Consider the following 22500-nt stretch of genomic DNA (forward strand, 5'->3'; position numbering starts at 1 on the left):
TTTTTCTTTTAGTTATACGTATACTTATATACAAATACACATACAGTACCTAAGATAAAGTGGAAAGAGAGTGATAAAGAGGGAAGGGGTAGAGGGAAAAGAAAGAGATAGACAGAGGCAGGCTTTAGGAGTTACTTGACAAGTTTCGCATGAGCTGACGTGTTCGAAGGACGTTATTAACTTAGGCTCATAGTATTCTTCTTGTTGTTATTGTTGTTATTGTTATTGGTGTTATTATTATTATTAATGTTATTGTTATTATTATTATTATTATTATTATTATTATTAGTATTATTATTATTACTGTTGGTATTATATATACATATAGTACATATTTATAGAACCAGTAATTATCGTATAATCCTTCGACGTATTTAACGAACGATGAGAGAGCGCATTGATTTGTTGCTTTGCGTTAAGTTATTTAATAAATTATATGGAAATCTAAATGGCTTTGGATTGCGAAACGTAGAACATATATATATATATATATATATATATATATATATATATATATATAAAATCATACGCATATAAATATACACACACATATATAAATGTACGCTTACGTATTATGTATGTATTCGTATGAATTCTCGGGGAAAAAAATGTTAAATTAGATTCATGCTTTTTCGAATTTAATAGTTCGTATAAATAAATCGTTAGACGTCGTGCAAATTGATAGAAATGTGAGCGGTATTTTATATATTGTATACATATACACGTACACATACATATGCGGCCCGTGAATGATGATTAATAAAAAAGAAATCCAATAATACTTGTCTAGTGTATTATATTATATCTTTGGTATTTCAATCTCGCGAACGTGAAACATAGTTATATATGTTTCTATGTATGTATATATTGTATAGTTGTATAATTTAGCGACATTCCGTAACCAGGTAACGAACACGATTACAAGCCCAGCATGTTAAAAAGTTCGCCGCTATTATCGTCGGAACTATGTAACGACGTATTGAACGATAAAAAAAAGAGAGAGAGAGAAAAAAAGGAAAAAAGGAAAAAAAAAGAAAAGGAAAAAAAAACTAATCGCGAGTAGCAGGTGTACATATATATATATATATATACATACACATATATATATATATATATATATATATATATGTATACATTCGCGCGCGCGCGTGCATCTCTACTATTATGTTTTGCGTTGTGTATTATGTGCGTGCGTTTTTGTATGCGCGTATGTGCTCGCTTAAGAACGTTGCAAATAATAAATAATTGAAAAAAAAAAAAAAAAGAAGAGAAAGAACAAGAGAAAGAAAAACGGGAAAAAAGAGGAAACGAGAAAAGGGAAGAAAATTTAATTTAAAAGAAATAAAAAAAAAAAAAAAAGTAATAAATTATTTTCTTGATTATATGAATTCGATTGCGAGAGTGGGGAGTTGATTATGCGAATTCAAAATTACAATATTTTTACGCGCTCTAACTTTTTGCACGCAAGAGAAAAAAAGATACAGAAAAAAAAAAAAAGGACAAGCGAGGAGCACGTGCTATAGTAGTATTCTCGCATAAACGTCGTAAATAATAAATGATTAAAAGAACAAAAAAAAAAAAAAAAAAAAAAAGAAGAAGAAGAAAAAAAGAAGAAGAAAAAAAGAAGGAAAAAAGAAGAGAGAACGAAATAAAAATAGATTATTTTCTAGATTATAGGAATTCGACGCGACTCGATTATACGAATTTGAAATTACAGTGTTTTTACGCGCGAACTTTTGCACGCGAGAGAGAGAGAGAGAGAGAGAGAGAGAGAGAGAGAGAGAGAGCACGTGTTATAGTATTCAAAGTGGCGAACACGCGACTCGCATGAGACATCGCGTGAAAGGAATTTATCTTTGTCGTGAACACTCCTGGTTTTATCATTATTATTATTATTATCATCATCATCATTATTATCATTAGTATTATTTTCTTTGTTATTTTTTTCAGTTTTTTTTTTTTTTTATTCTTTTTATTTTTTTTTTTTTTTCTTGCTTCAAAAATTACCAACAGGATATATACAATTTCGATGTGTTATACTTTACAATGTTTAATAAAAAAAAACTAGTCACTTAACATAACACCGATATATATATATATATATATATATATATATATATATATATATATATATATATATATAGCAATGAATTGCGGTTTCTCGAAGTACAAATTATAGTTGTTACGTTATTATCTTTTTAAACGAGATGTTTTTTTCTTTCGTACGTGTTTGTGTGTGTGGGTGCGTGCATATGTATGTATGTATGTATGTATGTATGTATGTCTCATATGTATGACTCGGTAATTATGAAAGTGATCTAAACTCTGAGTATATATAGATAAATGTTTAATTTGAAAATATTCGATAACATTTGCATTTGAATTATTTCACATATTATTTTTCTACAATGGCAAATATAGACAAAACAAAAGTAATGGCATTTATTTTTAAAAATAAATAAATCTTTTATATGTAATTTAAAAACTTTATTAAGTGGTACGTATAAGAGAGAAAAGTATATTTATATATATATATATATATATATATATATATATATATATATATATATCTTTTTTGTCTTCTTCTTTTTCTTTTCTTTTTTTATTTTTTTCCCTTCTCTAAAACCTTTTTCATTATCTTTTGTTCATTACCGTTTAAATAGATGAATATAATATGTATATTATTGTAGTAGTATTAAATCATTCATTTTAATCTAGCATTAATTTCTCATCGTCGAAGAAAAAGGCAATGCTAGCAGCGTTACTAATTGAACGTTGACTCATTAATTGAGTCACCTCATATATTCCTTTTTTATATCTTGATCTAATGCATATACAGTATACTCGCGTGCGTGTACTAGTACGCGTATGAGAATGTTTTAAGAGATAAACCATCGACGACTTAGAAACGATAATATCCGATTACACGTGTAAAATCGTCTTACTCGGCTCGCTACTCACGACTTATCACTTGACCGTTCTAAAATCATGATAACGATACATTGTATTCACGTAATACGCATGAACGCGCAGATATATGTGCGTGTATATGTGTGCCTTTTATGATAAAGATAATGCATAATATATAAACTGTTTAAAAAAAAATCATTATTCCTTCCTAACATAAAAGCTTTCATATCAAAATATTCAAAATATATACGTAAATATTTTTTTTATCCTGATATTACATTCAAATGGATGAATACGTATAATTATTTTTTATATTTATTATTATTATTATTATCATTATTATTATTATTATTATTATTATTATTATTATTATTATTATTATTATTATTATTATTATTATTATTATTATTATGTTTTATGTATTGTGTATTATTAATAATACGTATGCTCGTGTGGGTGAACGCGAACGTACAAACGCATACAGAGACACACACACATACATACATACATACATACATACATACATACAGGGAGGAACGGAATTAATTTTAATTGATTAAAACAATTTAAAGATGTCTCGCTTTATAATATAAATAAATAAATAGATGATGATGTATATAGAGAATGAAACAATTTTAATACATTATTAAATATTTTTCAATTTCTATAATTCGCATTTATGCTTATAATTATTTTTATTATTATTATTATTATTATTATTATTATTATTATTATTATCGTTGTTGTTGTTATGATTAATAATAATACGGAGAATATGAAGCAATTTAAATTTATTACGATAATTTGAAGAGATATTTGATTTTATAATACATATAATTGTAGAAAGAAATTTAATATGTATACACATATATATATATATATATAATTAAATTTTTATATTATAAATTATTATATAACAGACGAGAAATAACAAACATAATGTATGCATTCTCTCTTTCTCTCTCTTTCTCTCTTTCTTTCTCTTTTTCTCTCTCTCTTTTTCTAGTTCTCTCTATCTCTCTAAAAAAAAAAAAAAAGAAAGAAAGAAAAAAAGGGGGAAAAAAAATAAAAGAAGAAGAAATAACATGATTTCCTTTTCTTCAATTCTTTACGGAATTCTTATCTTTGGAACATTCCACGAAATGGAATTTACATTGTGAAATCACATTATTTATTTATGATGAACGCTTTGCATATTTTTTCGTAGTTCATCGTCCGTTACGTATGTACCTATGTATGTATGTATGTATCTATGTATGTATGTATGTATGTATGTATGTACTTGCGTTCAGGTAACTTCGTGCAAAGTCACGTCACGTTCCGCTTCGATCGGATACTCTAAATAGTACGAGGTAACAAACGTGACGTTAGTTGATTTAGTAGTCGAGTTTTAGACTTTGTACTTATGTACATATTACAAACATATATATATATATATATATATATATATATATATATATATAAATATATATACGTATGTATGTATGTATGTATGTCTGTATATATTATAAGTAATATTCCAAGGTATATATTTATCATATACGTCAATCTTTTTAATTACATATCTTTGAGAAAGAACATTTAAATTGTCTTCATTTACGTAAAAATAATTTCTTTTTTTATTTTCCTATCTTTTATTAATTTTACTCATAAGGAGAAAATTGGTAGAATTGGGGAGGGGTGGGAGAGAGAGAGAGAGAGAGAGAGAGAGAGAGAGAGAGAGAGAGAGGGGGGGGGGGGGGGAGGGAGGAACATTCGATCGATATAGCCGAACGTCATGATTCTTTAGACATTAGTCACGACAAAGAGACGAAGAAGAGAGAGGGAGGGTGAGAGAGAGAGAGAGAGAGAGTGAGAGCGAGGGAGGGAGGGAGAGCCACATCGATCGTACCAACTCGACCTTATTCTTTCACGATATCTTTTTTATCGTGCTTTTTTTATTCCTTTTCTTTTTCTCTCTCTCTCTCTCTCTCTCTCTCTCTTTTTATTTTTATCCTCTTTTCTCTTTTTATCTTTTTCCTTTTTTTTTTGCTTGTTTTCTTTTTTTATTTCTTTATTTCTTTTTTTCTTTACGATAACGTCTCCAAAGCGAACACGTCGTCAACCCGACAATTTTCTATCTCCCGCTAATTGATTTTTAATTAATGAAAAAACGAATTATCGATCGTATCGCCCTGTTTTGTTTCTCGTCGATGAACCGAGTTTATACGAATACTGTCATACGCGAATTGAAAAATATATTTCGTTTATTAAATTTCGAGATATATATTGTATGTGTGTGTGTGTGTGTATAATTTTATTATATGTTTATATATATATATATATATATATATATATATATATATATAAATAGATGAATGAGAGAGACAGAGAGAGAGAGAGAGAGAGGGAGGGAGAAACGTACGTACATATGTGTGTGGGACAAATATAAAATGAAAAATAAAACGAGACGAGACGAGACGAGACGCGATGCAACGTTAAAACAGAAATGCAAACTCGCAAACAAAAAAAAGAAAAAAAAAAAAAAAACAGAAAAATAAACAAAACAAAACATAAACGAATGGAAAATAAAAAGCAAATTAGCGAAATTCGTAGCAATAAGCCATGAAAATAAATCATATTTTGTTGATTCCCTCTACGTCCCATTTCCCCTGCACACTACAACCCTTCGATCCCATTCCAACTCTGTGTTTACCCCCCCATTCCATGAAGAAAAACATAGGGCGAATAGAAAATCATTATTTATTTATTTAACCAAGTGCAAAAGCGATCCAACCAACCACCACTCAGAACTCCCAATCCCTCCCTGTAACAATGGCCGCTATTATTATTATTATTATCATTATCATTATCATTATTATTATTATTATTATTATTATTATTATTATTATTATTATTATTATCATCATTATTATTATTATTTGTTTACGAAGTAAAGCAAACTTGTGATGATGAAGGTAGGATGGGGGAGGGTTGTCGGAGTGGGTGGGTGGGTGGTGATGGTGCCGAGGGAACGTAAATTCCAATTGAGGAAAAATAAAACGTTACAAATGCGTTATTCGCGTGCCAACGTTGTAAGTAGTCGATATGTGTGCATCGAGCGTATAGTAAAAAGAAAGAAAGAGAGAGAATACTCGATGTCGTAGTAGTAATACTAGTAGTAGTAATAGTAGTAGTAGTAGTGGTTGGTGGTGGTGGAGGTGCTGGTGGTGGTGGTGGTGGTGGTGGTGGTAGTCAGGACGTCCGTCGTTATCGATTGAACATTGTTTTCTACTTTGGAGCTTTTATTAGTTTGCCTTGAGATAGGAGAGGGAAATAAATAGAGTAGACCACTGAATAACGTTGAATAATTAATCGGAAAAGAAAGAAGCTTGTGCTTGCTTGGAGGGGTTCTCTTTTTTTCTCTTTTTTCTTTTTTCTTTTTTCTTTTTTTTACTTTTTCTTTTTTCTTATTCTCTTTTTTCTCTCTCTCTCTCTCTCTCTCTATCTATCTATCTCCTTCTATTTTTATGTGTGTGTTTTAAATTCTATTTCCAACTTAAAAGCGGCAATCTATTTGAAAATTGAAAAGTACTTAATTATGTTCGTATTATACAATCCTTTTCCTCGTCATATATATTCTTATATGTACGTATATAAGAATACAGTAATATATAAACAAAACGTTTAATGCATATAATATAATTCTTTAATCTATCTATAGTCGAGCTTTAACTATGCGTTAGAGGCGAGTGTGTTAGTTCGTCTATTCGTCGTCATCTACGATTCTAATAGGTAATAGGTAAACTAGGTAAATTCGCAAAGCTCTATTGGAACATATGTATACATAGGTGTATACTAACACAACATGGTTATAGTGTAACCATCATCGTCGCATCACCCGTAGTTACTCGGGATATGTATTTGAATACGATCTGAAATGTACTCATTTACCTTTACGCTTATCAATAAGCTATAATGTAGCATTCGAAACGTGTATAACCGAACCAAGTTTATCTTCCATCATCGTTAACTATTATATCACGTATTCATCAAATTCACCAAATTTTTTATGATCGATCGATCGATCCTTCGTTCGTTCGTTCGTTCGTTCGTTCGTTCGTTCGTTCGTTCGTTAATTAGTTCGATCGTTCGATCCATCAAAGTTCAATATGTAACATAAATACGTATATTAATTTTATCGAAAAGTTTTACTGGAATATCCTGTTAAAAAAAAAAATATATATATATATATATTTTTATATATTACGACATTATTAATATTTCATTGGCAATGTAATCTTCTATAAATTCATTCATTCATTCATTCATTCATTCATTCATTTATTCATTTTTTTCGTTCTTGAAGGCTAAAAGTCTCATCCATTACTTTTAACTCTTTGATAAATCTTTTAATACAAACACACACATACACACACATCTTTTCATTTTTATTTTTAATACATACACATATCTAAGTGAATATCGATTAGACGAGTTTACTTGCCTTTCATATTTCCCCCCCCGAAAAATATGCAGTTTGTAGTCTAGCTTTTGCATAGCTCATCGTAGCGTAGAAAGCGTGTTACGTGAGAGAGATAGAGATAGAGAGATATGATACGTTGCGTTTACGCTTACGCGTACGCGTTGGATTCCTACGGGATTGGAACGAAGTTATGCCCGTCGGCATTGTTGTCGTTCCTCCTGTGTTCCTCCTGTGTGTTCCACGAGATAACATTCCTATGGAACGTGGCCACCACATCGACACCACCATCATCACCACCATCACCACTACGACCACTATCACCACTACGATCATCATCACCACCACTATCACATCGTCGTCGTCGTCGTCGTCGTCATCGTCGTCGTCAGCGTCGCCGTCGTCGTCGTCGTTGTCGTCGTCGTCGTCGTCGTCGTCGTCGTCGTCATGTACCGATTATTAGAAAGAGAGAGAGATGAGGATAGAGAGAGGATGAGAGAAAGAGATAGAAAACGAACAGAAATGTATGAAATGCCCAGAGTCGAAGCTACTACCGACAGATGTATAGTCATATTCTCTCTCATAACTCCAAACTCAGCAGAAGGCTTTACGAGCCTTCGATTTTCCCAAAATTCCCCGATCGAATTCCTCAAACGGTACTTTCTGCTAATCCCGCCATGGCTAACGAGCCAAGCTGAGTTTGGTAGTTAGTCCGATCATGCATGCATACATACATATACATACATACATACATACGTATACGGATAAATAGATGGATAAGGTACCTAAAAGTTTTGAGAAAAAAAAAAAAAAAAAAAACAGGAAAAAAAAAAGAAAGAAAAAAAGGTTTCTAAAAATTACTTCGATATTTTTTATCTTTTTTTATTTTTTGTTTTAGTTTTATGGATAAAAAAAAAGAAAAAACGAAATAAAAAAGAAAAAAGAAAATAAAAATAAAAATAAAAATAATAAAAACATAACGAAACAAACAAAAAAACAAAAAAAAGGGAAACCTATAAAAATATCACGTGGATAAATAAATTGGGGATAATAAAAATGGAACACTTTTTATTTATTTCTTTCTTCATTTATTTATTTATTTATTCCTTCTTTTCGTTTTTTTTTTTTTCCATTTTTTATTGTATTCTTTTTTCTTGTTTCTTTCTTTATTATTATTTTTTTTTCCTTCTTTTTTTTTTTTTTCTTTCTTTTTTTAATTTTATAATTTTTCTAGTTAGTTACTTCAATTTGATTATACAAGTAAGGGTACAGTTTGTGAACATTTCTGCTAATTGGTAATATAACGAAAAATATTTGTCTATACGTGTGTGTGTGTGTGTGTGTGTGTGTGTGTGCGCGTGTGCGAGCGAGCGTGTGTGTGTGTGTGTGTGTGTGTGTGTTTGTGTGTGTGCGTGTGTATTTATGAGTCGAATATTGTCGATGTTTGTAATAACGAAATTTCTGTCGAATAATTTCCTTTGTGGGAGAGGGGGAAGAGAGAAGAGAGGGAGAGAAGGGAGGGGTAAAAGAGAGGGAGGGTCACAAGCTGCGTCAGTAAATATTGTCCAATTTAACAAACGCAGAGAAATGTTATTTTAACGTTAAAAACGTTTAATTGATTCGATATATACTAAGCGTAATGAAATATCTGATTTTAACAGCTTTTAGAAAACGTAGAGAACTCTTTTCCAACTCTTATGAATATATATATATATATATATATATATATATATACACACGCACGCATGCACACACACACACACACACATTCTCGTGATGTATTACATAATAAATCAGATGATCTAAGTATAATCAAGTAAGTAAATAAATGAGTAAGTCTTTCGATCATCAGAGTGACATAACAACATGGAATGTCTCGATCGAGATCGTCATGAAATTGGAACAGTGAAAACGATTTTGTAACAACTAAGAAAGAGAAAAAGAGAGAGAGAGAGAGAGAGAGAGAGAGAGAGAGAGAGAGAGAGAGAGAACGTTTGCCAAATAGGAAAGCTTTGAAACGTGACATTTTTTTTTTAACACCGTCCTATGTATATATCAGTATATTTTTTTTCTTTTGTTTCTTTTTCTCTCTTTCTTTTTTCTTTTTCTCTTGTCTTGCTTTAAACAAAATTTGATATTTCGCGAAAATATTAAAATTCATTCAATCTATTTATCTCTCTCCTCTCTCTCTCTCTCTCTCTCGTCCGCTCGCTCGCAAACACATATAGACACACGATCTATTAAAGCAATCGAATGTTCCGATCGAATCCCATTCCCCTCCTCTCCCCTCCCCCTCCAGGTAAATACCGTACGCGTACACAAAATGCAAATTATCCGTTGGTAATTTAATTGCCTCGGCCAATTAGAACTAGTAAATATAATAATGTTATATTATATATCATATTCGATGAATCGCGCAATATTTTATTATTCTCATTACGATATTCCGCAGGCGTCGTTTATCCACCGACATATATATATATATATATATATATATATATATATATATATATATATATATATTTATCGGACAGGTAAATCATAAATTTTAACTCTCTAATATGTGAGGCTGTCGCACTCGCGGAAATTGGACGTTGAATTTATCGGAAGGTACGGTTATTAATTACGAATTATAACTTTGCTCGTACTCGTCGTTGTAGTCGTCGTCGACGTCATCGTCATCGTCAACGTCGTCAATGTCAACGTCGTAGCTGTAGCCGCAGTCGTAGTCAAAGTCGTAGTCGTAGTTGTTGCGTTGTTGTTGTTGGTAGTGGTATAGCGGTTGTGGTGGTAGTGGTGGTGGTGGTGGTGGTGATAATGATGGTGTTGTTGCATTTTATTGCATTAAGAGAGTTGCATTTACGAACAAGAGAAACGACACAATAGTGTCGTCGTAGTCCAACTTTATCGTATGTATGGGCATAAATGAATATGAAGTGCTTGTTAAAGGAAAAAAAGAAGAGAAGATAGTTAAAATAAAATAGTATATATATATATATATTACGATAAAATAAATTGAACGAAGCGCACGCATTATAAAAGCAAGAAAAAGAAAGAAAGAAAAAAAGAAAGAACAAAAAAAAATGTTGACAGAAGAGATATTAAAGCCTGACTCCTTCGCGAATCTTTATTGCCTATATTATTTTTTATTTACTTACGTACGTGCATATGTGTACGTTACTTCATACCGCGTCTAATAAAACTGACACGAAGTCTTAGGTCATAATTATTATTTTTTTTTCTTTCTTCTTCTTTTTTTCCTTCTTTTTTTTTCTTTTTTTTTTTTTTTTTTTTCTTCTTTTTTTTTCCTTTTCTTTTTCCCTTTGTATATTTCATAAACAATTTATTTTACTGATTCCCATGTATACAAATATATAAATGCATACATACATTCACACATTCATACATACATACATTCATACATACATACATACATACTTATACGTATACGTATATATAATCGCGTGGATATATATCATCCGTCACGTTTATTAATATCTAACTCCGTCCTTTTCTTCGTTTGTTTCAGAGAAACGACAATCTCGATTTGTCCTTGAACGACGGCTACAATATGGCTGACCAGGTGAGCGATTTGTCGATTAATTTTCCCCATGAGTTGTGTCCCACCATCACTACTATTACCACCTCCACCTCCTCCTCCTCCTCCTCCTCCTCCTCCTCCTCCTTCTCCTCCTTCTTCTCTTCGGCCTCTTTCGAACTCTGTCGCCTCGTGTCGAACGACAACGAAAACCGGTTGTTGCTTGTTGGTTCATCGGCCATCATTATCCACCTCGTCCTCTTCTTCTTCTTGGATCTTCTTCTTTTCTCTCTCTTTCTCTCTCTCTTTATCGCAAGATATTCCCCTCACAACTTTTTACGAGGTCGCTCGAGGTCCTTACGAGAGTGAGCTACGAATAATGATGAAAGAAGTATTTCGCGCGAATCCCCGGAGAGTTACAAGCAATTACCGTCTCTTTTAGCACCTAACTACGATCCATCCCTTCCATCTTCCCCTTCCTTCGTTCCTGCGCATCTCCTTCCCCCACCACCACATCATGATCCTTTAAAAGGCAATCTTAACGTCGAGAAAAACTACGAAATAGAAAGAAAGAAAGAAAGAAAAAATAAAATTGTAGGGAGAGAGAGAGAGAGAGAGAAAGAGAGAGAGAGAGAGAGAGAGAGAGAGAGAGAGAGAGAGAGAGAGATGGAGGGAGGGAAGGTGGGAGGGAGGGGGAGGAGATGAAAACCGGATTTCCTTCTCTCACGAGACGAATAAATATCCCCTTTATAAATTCTCTTCTTTTTCTTCATCTTCTTCCTCTTCGTCTTTTTCTTCATCTTTTTCTTCTTCTTCATCATCTTCTTCTACTTCTATTTCTTTTTTTTTTTCTTTTCTTTTTTTCTTTTTTCCATCTCTTCGCTCTCCCCTTGTTCAATTTCGCCTCGCATATTTCTGCAATTCGACGGGACGTTGTTGAAATAAAATATGGGAATGAACTTTGGGTAAATGAATGAATGAATGAATGAATGAATGAATGAATGAATGAATGAATGAATAAATGACTGAATAAATATAATGTAAAACAAAAAGGAAAAAATGAACGGAACAACGCGCAGAACAGAGACGATAAATTACATGTTTGAAAATTAAAAAATATTATAGTAATAATAATGATAATAATGTGCAGAATCAATAAATAATAATAATAATAATAATAATAATACATATACAAAAGTCATAAATATTTCTGATGAAGTATCGTGTACCATTGGTTAATAATAATGATAATAATAATAATATTAATAATAATAATAATAATATTAATAATAATAATAATAATAATAATAATAATAATAATAATAATAATAATAATAATAATAATAATAATAATAATAATAATAATGAAACACTTAATAAGGAAAAAAATATAAAAATAAAAATCGTTTAAATACTTAGAAATGACGTTATGTAAGAATCTCGTGAGTAAGAATTTTTTTTTATAGGTTGTTGTTCGCAAGACAATTGTCCTCGACATACACATACACATACGCGCGCGCGCGCACACACACATATAACACACACACACACACACACACACACACACATAAATCTACACGAATCTACACGAATAACGATGTTTCTCTTTTTGCTGAAACAAAGAAGGGAAAAAAGAGATGGATGAGGAGGAGGAGGAGGAGGCAGAGGAGAAAAATGAAAAAAGAAGAAAAAAAAAACAGAAAAGAAATGCAACGTCGAAGTTCGCGCACGCGCGTATTTATTTGTCGTGATCTGGAGTCACTCAATATATCCGCTTCCTTCGTACGTACTACTATGTACATACGAATGTATGTATGTTATATTTATGTAAATGTTTGCACCGCTTACGTAACGACAATAACGAGTTATATAATATTATCGATTATGCAATCTCCCGCAGCTGTCGGTACATTATTCAAAAGGGGAAGGAAGGAGAAGGGTGGTGGAATGTAATGTTGGAGGGGGAAGAGATGATGATGATGATGATGATGATGATGATGATGATGATGATGAGAGAGAGAGAGAAAGAGAGAGAGAGAGAGAGAGAGAGAGAGAGAGAGAGAGAGAGAGAGAGAGAGGAAAGAACGAAATTATATATTTTAATTTAACTTCTCGATCGTGGATATAACGCTAGTCGAAGTGTGCCTTGCCAGCTAAAATATTCCATTTCCAGAGCGAGAGAGAGAGAGAGAGAGAGAGAGAGAGAGAGAGAGAGAAATATAGATAGATAGATAAATAGAGAGATAGATAGATAAATAGAAAGATATATAGATATATAGATATAGACAGGAATATAAATATCCTTGACATATTCTCTGCGGTATTAAATGCATTATTATTGTTATCATTATTATTATTATCATCATTATTGTTGTTGTTTTTATTATTATTATTATTATTATTATTATTATTATTATTTTTATTATTTCGCGTGTCGACATATTTCAACCCCTTTTTGCATTTCTCTTTCTCGCTTTTTTTGCTCTCTGTATGTGTATATGTATGTGTTATTTTAGACGCGCGCGTGCTCGCGCACACCCTTTTTTCTTTTATATATATATATATGTATATATATATCTTTTTTTTTTTTCGAGATCTGTCGTTGTAAAAGAAAAATCATGTATCAGCGTTGTGCGCGAATGTTAGCCGATAAATATTATTCCCCATTCGATTAGCTTCGAATAATGAGATAAGCCAAGCAATAAATTTATTGGCCGGCCAGTAACGATCGAAACTGTATAATAAAACTGTCGTTAATTTAAAATAATAAGAAGCCCGGAGATATTTTGTTTACCAATATGTCCGCCGATCGACCGGTGCTATTATAGAATTTTATGCGACGTGTGTCTATATCTTATCTGATTTTTTTTATTTTTTCTTTCTTTTTCTCTCTCTCTCTCTCTCTCTCTCTCTCTCTCTCTCTCTTGTTCTTTCTTTTTATTTCATTTCAATTCGTTTAAAATTTTATTTAATTTTATTTATTATTCTTTTTTATTTCATTTTATTTCTCTCTCTCTCTCTCTCTCTCTCTCTCTCTCTCTCTCTCTCTCCTTTTTTCTTTTTTTCTTTTCTTTTCTTTCTTTTTTCATGTCTTTTTTTTCCTTTTTTTTTTTCGTGTTTTTTTTTCTCTCTTTTTTTTTTTTTACATAACTTTTTAATTTTAAACGCGCAAAATAATGCAAAGATATTCCAAAGCAAGCAAGCTTGACGCAAAGGCCATTAATAAATTTCAAGCTGTGTTGACATTGAAGGAGAAATGATTTCAAAGAACTTTTGACGAGGAAATTATTGAAAATTAAACGTACCGTGCTCAATAATTTTACCGTTTATCATAACTACGATATACGCGTACGTACATTTAGATATATGTCGATCGGATGGATGTGAATTGATTGATTTATTTATTTACTTTTATACATTTATCGATTTATTTATTTTCTTTTACTCGTTGATTTATTTATTTATTTATTTATTTATTTATTTATTTATTTATTTATTTATTTATTTATTACCGGAAGAAAGATAAAAATATCGAAGGGTACAAAAAGATCATATAAAAGGGTTAGTAATCTCGAGAATGAAACGATCATTTCTTTCCCTTTTCTTTTCTTCCTTCCTTCCTTCCTTCCTTCCTTTCCTTTTCCATTTCTTTTCTTTCCTTTCCTTTTCTTTTCATCCTTTTTTGCCGTCATCAAAGTACGTTCTCACGAGCGCTTATAATATCTCATTTCATTAGCGTGTTTTGTTGCACTCAAGCGTATACTTACGAAGACACTACGACGATGAGGAGAAGAACTATGCAAGTCCTTAATTGGCATTCTAGAATTAGCTATTTTCCAATTCCCCTACTCGACCGACTCCCCTATCACACGTTCTTCCTTCCCAACCCCCTTGTGTCCATAGGTAATATCACTAACACTGAGAAAACGATAATAGTCTCTACTACACAATTGTAATTATACGTAGGGTTAACGAGTTTGTAGTAGTGAAAATGTAATTCCTAGTTCGCATGTAAGCGCGTGACTCAAGTTTCTCCTATACCTCGACAAAGTGGCTTGTCTAATGTAAACAGGTCGATAAAAAAGAAATATAGTCTGTTAGAAAGAGAGAGAGAGAGAGGGGGGGGTGGGGGTCTCGGTACACTTCATCTCCAAAGAGTATCATTTCACGTTCCATCATGGTGCTCTCTTTAGTCCCTTTAAAATCAGACGGGATCACGTAATGTCGATTACGTTGTCAGCTATTATACGAGGGGAATGATAATTAACACCAACGGGGGATAATAAGTAAAATAGAGGAAAAGAGAAAGATTAAGACAGATGATAAAGTACAATTTCGATTTCATAGAAATTTTCTACTCTCTATAATTACGATAATAGAAAAGAATAAGAGCGTGTATGTGTGTATGTGGTTTGTGCGCGCCCGCGCGCATCTATGTGCGTGCATGCATGCATGTATGATGTATGCATGTATGTATGTATGTAGTTAAGTTGGGTTTTAAAATAATTACAGTTCGTGAACGAAAGAAAAACGGAAATATTATTTGCGAACATTTTATCATTTAATAATTCGATATCGTCGGTCGGTCGATCGTGTTTGTTCGCTGTGTAAAATACGAATTAGGAGAAAGGAGAGAGAAAAAGAGAGAGAGAGAGAGAGAGAGAGAGAGAGAGAGAGAGAGAGAGAGAGAGAGGGGGGGAGGAAGGAGAGAGGGAGGGAGAGAGAAGGAAAAGGAAGGAAGGGAAATAAATGAAATATGACAAAAAAGAAAAGTATAGATGTAATAACAACGGTAGATTGTGTGTGTGTGTGTATGTGTGTGCGTTCTATTCGCTTGACCGAACTGTCACGAGTTAAATTAAATATTTTACGTGTAGGTAGAAATCTATAGAATCGATATATTCGATACAACGATCAAACCAACAAGAGAACCGTTTTATACGTAAGTCGGTGAGAGATGATGCCGTCGTCCAACCGTAGCTAATCGCGCAACGTCGGCCGTGTGACAAACGACCGATTTATATCGCGCTCTGGAAATTATTGACGGACCTTGGAAACAACTACGATGACGAAAAGAAAAAAAAAGGAAAAAAAAAGGAGGAGAAGGAGGAGGAGGAGGAGGAGGAAGTGAAGGAGAAGGAGAAGGAGAAGGAGAAGAACGATTTATCGTAATTGATCTCAATTGCGATAATTACGCTTACACGCTGACTAATCCTATACGTCTATTTGCATTTCATGATAGAACACAACGTGTGGGAGTATAACGAATTATTTCAAATCCCGTTTGATTTTAAATCATTTTCAAAATTAATTTCATTTAATTCAATTCAAATTCAAATTCAATTCAATTCAATTCAATTTAATTTAATTTAATTTAATATAATTTTAATTAATTCGATTAATTAATTTATTTATTTATTAAATTAAATTAAATAATTCATTTATTAATATTTCATTTATTAAGAATTATTCGATTGAACGTAAAACGTTCTGATTTCTCTTTTTCTTTTTTGTTTTGTTTTTTATTTTTATTTATTTTTTCCTTTTTCAATTTTCTTTTCCTTTTCTTTTATTTATTTATTTATTTATTTATTTATGTATTTATTTTTTAATATTTAATTTCGATCTATTCCCACAGAGAAAGAGAGAGAGAGAGAAAGAGAGAGAGGGAGAGAGAGGGGAGTAAAGAGAAGTGGGAATTATTCTTATCTTATATTTACGTAGATAGCTGGTTCTCTTTTTTTTCTCTTTCTCTCTTCGCGATTGGTCGGTAATACAAAAAGATAAATTTTAATATTTCTCGATCGATAAGGCAGAACGAAGAGAGAGAGAGAGAGAGAGAGAGAGAGAGAAAGAAAAAAAATTGATATTTATTGCTTTTGTAATGCGTGAACGAGAATATATTTTCGCGTTTCGCATGATTACACATCCTGCCCGTAATACCGATCGCAATAAAAACGATTTTTCTTTTCTTTTTTCTTTTTTGTTTTTTTTTCGTTCATTCGTTCCCCACCCCTCACTCTTTTTCTCTCTCTCTCTCTCTCTCGCTCTCTTTCTCTCTCTCTCTTTTTTTTTTCTGTATCACTTTCTCTTTTCCTCCTTTGCGCACTTTGTAAATACTCGTAGAAGCTTTTAAAAAGCTTTCGAACGTTGTATTATCCGTCGATTTTCCATATTCCAAGTCATAGCTCAATATTTCAAATTAATATTCCATAATACATTGACGTTTATGGACATGGCCGTTCATCATTAAGATTTCTTCGATTAATGGAACGTACTTTCGCTCGTCTTTTATATATATATATATATATACACATACACACACACATACATGCAGCGAAAGAGAGAGAGAGAAAGAGAGAGAGAGATACACATACACACATATACAATTATATAAACTTTCCATCGACAGGAGTTCGTCGTATCGTCTTTATTCTTTATCGATTCACGAAGAAATCGTTTTCAATCTTCTTTCGAGTACGTACTACTTGAAAAAAAAAAAAAGAAAAAAAAGAGAAAAAAAAGAAAAAAAAATGTAATTCGATGATTGGATTGGATATACTATATACTATACCGTACTCCATACTATAAAAGAAACTTCTTTTAATACTTTATCCCATAGAATGAGAGAAAGAAAGAGAGAGAGAAGAAGATAGAGAGAGGGGGAGAGAAAGAAGGGGAAAAAGAAAAAGGGTGAAAGGAAGGAAGGAAGGAAGGAAAGAAAAAAAAGAAAGGGACGACATCGATCGATTAAAAATTGGCCGAGTTGAGTGGAAGCAATTGCGATGAAGGGAATCGATGATTGAAACGAAAGAAAGGACAATAAAAGAGAGAGAGAAAGAGAGAGATAGCGACAGAGTGAGTGAGTAAAAAAGAGGGAGAGAAAGAGAAAGATTGTTCGCCGATTAGTGGGATGAATTAGCGTTTAATTACCGAGTCGTCATAGCGTCACGCTCTTTCGGTCACAGAAACCGATTAAGAGTGAGGTAGGCCGAACATTTTTTTATACGCGATTAAGGGTGCTACAGAAGGACAATAGGACAAAAGAGTTAAAGAAAGAGAGAGAAAGAGCGAGAGACAGTGAAATACTTGAGAAACGTATGGACGAATACATAAATGTAGTACCTCTAATTAACTAATGCCAGTGACGGATTTTATCGCCCTTCTAATCGGCCCGTGAGAAAGAAACGACGATGAAGCTATGAGAAGAAAAAGAAAGAAAGAGAGGGAAAGAGAGAGAGAGAGAGAGAGGGAGGGAAAGAGAGAGGGAAGCAAAACTTCGTTATCCTCCTTCACCAGAGCGGTGTTCCTCGTTAATTAGCTAACTGTGCGCGCGCACGCGAGTTTGACTTTTATGTGCATCTCTCTCTCTCTTTCTCTCTCTCTTTCTCTCTCTTTTCGTAGCTCCTCACCGATAAACGTAACGAGAACGTTTATTAAACTAATTGACGTCTTCTCGTTCGATCGATTCCGTTCGTCCGTCCTTCTGTCCGTCTGTCCGTCCGACCGTCCTTCCGTCCTCTATTTCATCCTGTATATTTTGCCCTGTTCGGATTATTAGAAAAAATAAACAAATAAAAAAGTAATGTTACGAAGTAATGTGTAGAGGTAGGTTGGGGAGAAAGAAAATATTTATATAAAGTGATGGAGGTAGTATAATAAAATAAAATAAAATAAAACAAAATAAAATAAAATAAAAATAAATGTTTTATATATATATATATATGCACATACATACACGATATGTATATATTTCGTGATACTGCGTTAAACGATGGCGAATTTTATACGTAGATGCATTTAAATAAAAACCGATTTCGTCGACGTGACGCGCGACGTTGACGTTTAGGGTGTTGTTTCACGAAAGTCATATGCAAAACATTATTGCACCAAAGGCGAAAAACTTTTTACGTCGTCCCCTACCATATACCACTTGAAGAGAAATGTAAAAAGATTCATACCGTGTTTTGTAACGAAAGTTTTTTTCTTCTTTTCTTTTTCTCTCCCCCTCCCCCCTCTCTCTCTCTCTTCCTTTTTTTTGTTTCTTTCTTTTTTTTCTCTCTATTGTTCTTTTTTTCTCCTTTTCTCTTTCTTTTCCTTTTCTTGTCATTTCCCCGCCCCCCCTCCACTTTTCTCCTTTGTTTTCTTCGTTTTTCTTTCTTTCTTCCCCCGCCCCCCTTTTTTTTTCTTTTTCCCTTCTTTTTCTTCTCCCCTTCTCATCCAAGTCCCTTCTACCCCTTCAACTCTCATCATCGTTCTTTCTTCTCATCTACTTTACTTTACCTATTTCTTTAGAAAGTCGTTCTTCAATGCCATTCACATATATATATATATATATATATATATATATATATATATGCTTTTGATATTTCTTTCCGCGACGTTTTATTTTTCTCTTTCACACACACACACACACACACATTAGCTGACTCGTAATCCTTTTCCTTTTCCTTTATTCGTTTTTATTTATTTTTTATATTTTCATTAGGGAAAGGTTAAAGGATACAGAAATTTTTGAAGGAAAAAAAAATGTATATATATTTTTTTTCTTATTCTTTTTTTCTTTTTTCTTTTTTAATTAAAAATAAAACGAAACTTCTTCATCGGAAATGTGAAAAAGAGAAAGAACGAGAGAGAGAGAGAGAGAGAGAGAGAGAGAGAGAGAGAGAGAGAAAAGAATTTCCGTCTTATTTGTAAGTTTCTCTCTTTTTCTCTCTCTCTTTCTTTCTTTCTCTCTCTCTCTTTCTCTTTCTCCGCGAATGACGATTTACGAGGAACGTTTTCTACGTGCCTTCGAATTCCCGGACGCGGAATGGAATTTCAATTTCCGGCGTACAGAGAGCCAGCCTACGTTTCTCTCTCTCTCTCTCTCTCTCACTCTCATACACACACACACACACATACACAAACACACATACATACACTTACCTGTCTGCCTTTCGTCGTCGTCGTCGTAGTCGTAGCCATGATCGCGATCGTGATCGTTTATCCTTCTCAAATGAAAATTCGAAAGCTGAGTAGCAAACAGTACTAACGTAACGTTTAGTCTTACCGAACACACACACACACACACACACACACACACATATTTATGTTTATTTCATGCTTGGTCTAGTCAAACGAGACCACTGTCTCTCTCTCTCTCTCTCTCTCTCTCTCTCTCTCTCTCTCTCTCTCTCTCTCTCTCTCTTCTATTGATCTTTTATCTCCTTTGATTTTCTTTTCTCTTGTAAAACTTTCGTCATCGAAATTTATACCATATGTTTGACGAGAATCGTTAATTCGATGGTCACGCTTCACGCAGCTAAACTTTCTCCACAAGAGCCGAGCCTTATTAATTATCCACGCAACGTAGTTAATCATTTCCTCTTACACCCTCTACCCCTTCACCATCAACAGTACTCCCCCGCCTTTCCCTACTTTTTCCCTTCTCTCTTTTCTTAATCGTACTTTTCTTTCTCTCCTTGTCTTCTATCTCATATCTTGTATAGTAATTACAAGAGCGAGAGGCAGACAGACAGAGAGAGAGAGAGAGTGAGACAGAGAAAGAGAGAGAGAGAGAGAGAAAGTATCTTGATAGTCTTTCGTAATAATTAAATCATCCGCGCGTTAATCGTATCGTGTTTGTAAGAATTCTTCTTTCTTTCTTTTCTCTCTTTTTTCTTTTTTCTTTTTTTTTTTCTTTTTTTTCGTCAATATCTTTTTTCTCTCTTTTTTCTTTTTTTTTTTTTCTTTTCTTTCGTCAATATCTTTTTTCTCTCTTTTTTCTTTTTTTTCTCTTTTTCTTTTTTTCTTTTTTTTTTCTTTTTCTTCGTCAATATCTTTCGTATTAATTTTGTGAATGCATACAATAATACGACATGCGATAAAAATAAATTTCATCCGGTGATGTAACATCGATTTCGTAAATTTTTATTGTATAACACTCAAATAAATTATTTCATTTAGCGTTTTTAACGTTGTCACATATAATACATGGACGTGTTACGATATCAAGTTGATATATCCTAAATATTCTTTAATTTGTTGATATATATATATATGTATAAATATAAAATTATCAGTATCTTAGTTCTTTCTCTTTGGTTATTCCTTCCTTTTTCATTTTGATGTCACAATATCGTGTTATAGACATACTATAAAATTATAATAATTAATGAAAGATTAAATGTACGCAGATATATGCGTACTTATAATCAATAACTGATTCGTAAACGATGAAACGTTCATTTTACTTTTTAATTCTTCGATTAAATTTCGAGAGAAACATAGTGAATCATCAAATGTGACATTCGCGTGATTACTTTCAATTCAATAAGGATGAACTTTCTCTTTTCTTTTTCTTCTTTTTTTTTTTTTTTTTTTTTTTTTTTTTTTTTTTTTTTTTTTTTACAAGAAAGAAAGAGAAAAAGAAAAGGAAAGAATGAAAGAAAGAAAGAAAGAGAGATTCAGAGAGAAAAAGAGAAAGATATATAGAAGCAAAGACGATTATATTATAATCTCTGTTAAAATGATTGGCTCGTAAGTGGTGGTAGGAATAGAAGGGATAGGAGGGTGGGAGGAAGGGGGGGGGGCGCGAACGCTCTATCTAAACTCTGCTGAACTCCAAGCCGTCGTCTATCTTGGGAACCGGGAATCCATCTAAATAATATTTTCGCGAGAAAAGGAACGAAGTTGATGGAGTAAGACGGAGAATTTGGAGTGGAGGGAGGGAGGGAGGAAGGAGAATAGAAAGAGAGAGAGAGAGAGAGAGAGAGAGAGAGAGAAAGACGGGGATTAGTGCCGTGAGGGGCCGCGAGAGACGAGGGACGAGCGCAAGTTTTAACGAGATGGCGAAACGAGTTTAGTTCGACGAAGAAAAGAGATTTTGCTTCTTCACCTTTGCCCTCTTCTTCTTCTTCTTTTCTTCTTCTTCTTCTTCTTCTTTTTCTTCTTCTTCTTCTTCTTCTTCTTCCTCTTCTATCCCTCCTATCTCGATACAAAACTAGTCGCGTTAAACTCTCCCTATCTCTATCTTTCTTATTCTTCTTTATCACTATCTTCCTATTTCGTTTAATTTAGCGCAAATTCTTGAAAATTTACGATCTACGAGATAACTAAAAGAAAGAAAGAAAGAGAGAGAGAGAGAGAGAGAGAGAGAGAGAGAGAGAGAGAGAAAATTGTTGAAGAAAAATGGCAATTAACTTTCCTCGATTAGTCGAAGTCTATATAGCATATATATATATATATATATATATATATATATATATGCTATATCGACTTTGTTCGGTAAAATTCAGTCTAAACTTTTTCTTTCCTTCTTCCCTTTTATATCTCACTTCTTTATTTTAGTTTTTGAGAAAATCACGAACGGGAAAGTTCTCTTATATACACACACACACATATATATATATATATATATATATATATATATAATACGTATATACATATATCGTTTTATCCAAGCGAGTTTCCTTCGTAATATCGTTCGAAATAACGATGTCGTGTGCTAAAGAGAGAGAAATAGAGTAAAGGAGTGAGAGAAGAGAGAGAAAGAGAGAGAGGGGGGTGAAGATGAAATGAATTCGGCGATAAAGCGAGTGTAGAGAAT

General features: G+C 32.7%; 1 protein-coding gene across 8 annotated transcripts in view; it reads left to right on the forward strand.

Moving 5' to 3' along the window:
* The window catches only part of LOC124950168 (TOX high mobility group box family member 3-like), a 158398-nt gene that overhangs the window by 111057 nt on the left and 24841 nt on the right, over positions 1-22500 (forward strand). For 6 of the 8 annotated variants that reach the window (XR_007101276.1, XR_007101275.1, XM_047496519.1 and 3 more), the window contains exon 3: positions 10902-10955. Coding sequence is in view for 6 of the 8 variants with exons in the window: in XM_047496519.1 (XP_047352475.1) it covers positions 10902-10955 (54 nt within the window). In the remaining 2 variants the exon portion in view is untranslated. Of the gene's footprint in view, positions 1-10119; positions 10356-10901; positions 10956-22500 lie in introns of those variants that run through there. The other 2 variants (XM_047496517.1, XM_047496516.1) reach the window with 2 other exon arrangements.

The sequence above is a fragment of the Vespa velutina genome, chromosome 6 (genome assembly GCF_912470025.1).
Source record: "Vespa velutina chromosome 6, iVesVel2.1, whole genome shotgun sequence".
Classification (NCBI taxonomy): domain Eukaryota; kingdom Metazoa; phylum Arthropoda; class Insecta; order Hymenoptera; family Vespidae; genus Vespa; species Vespa velutina.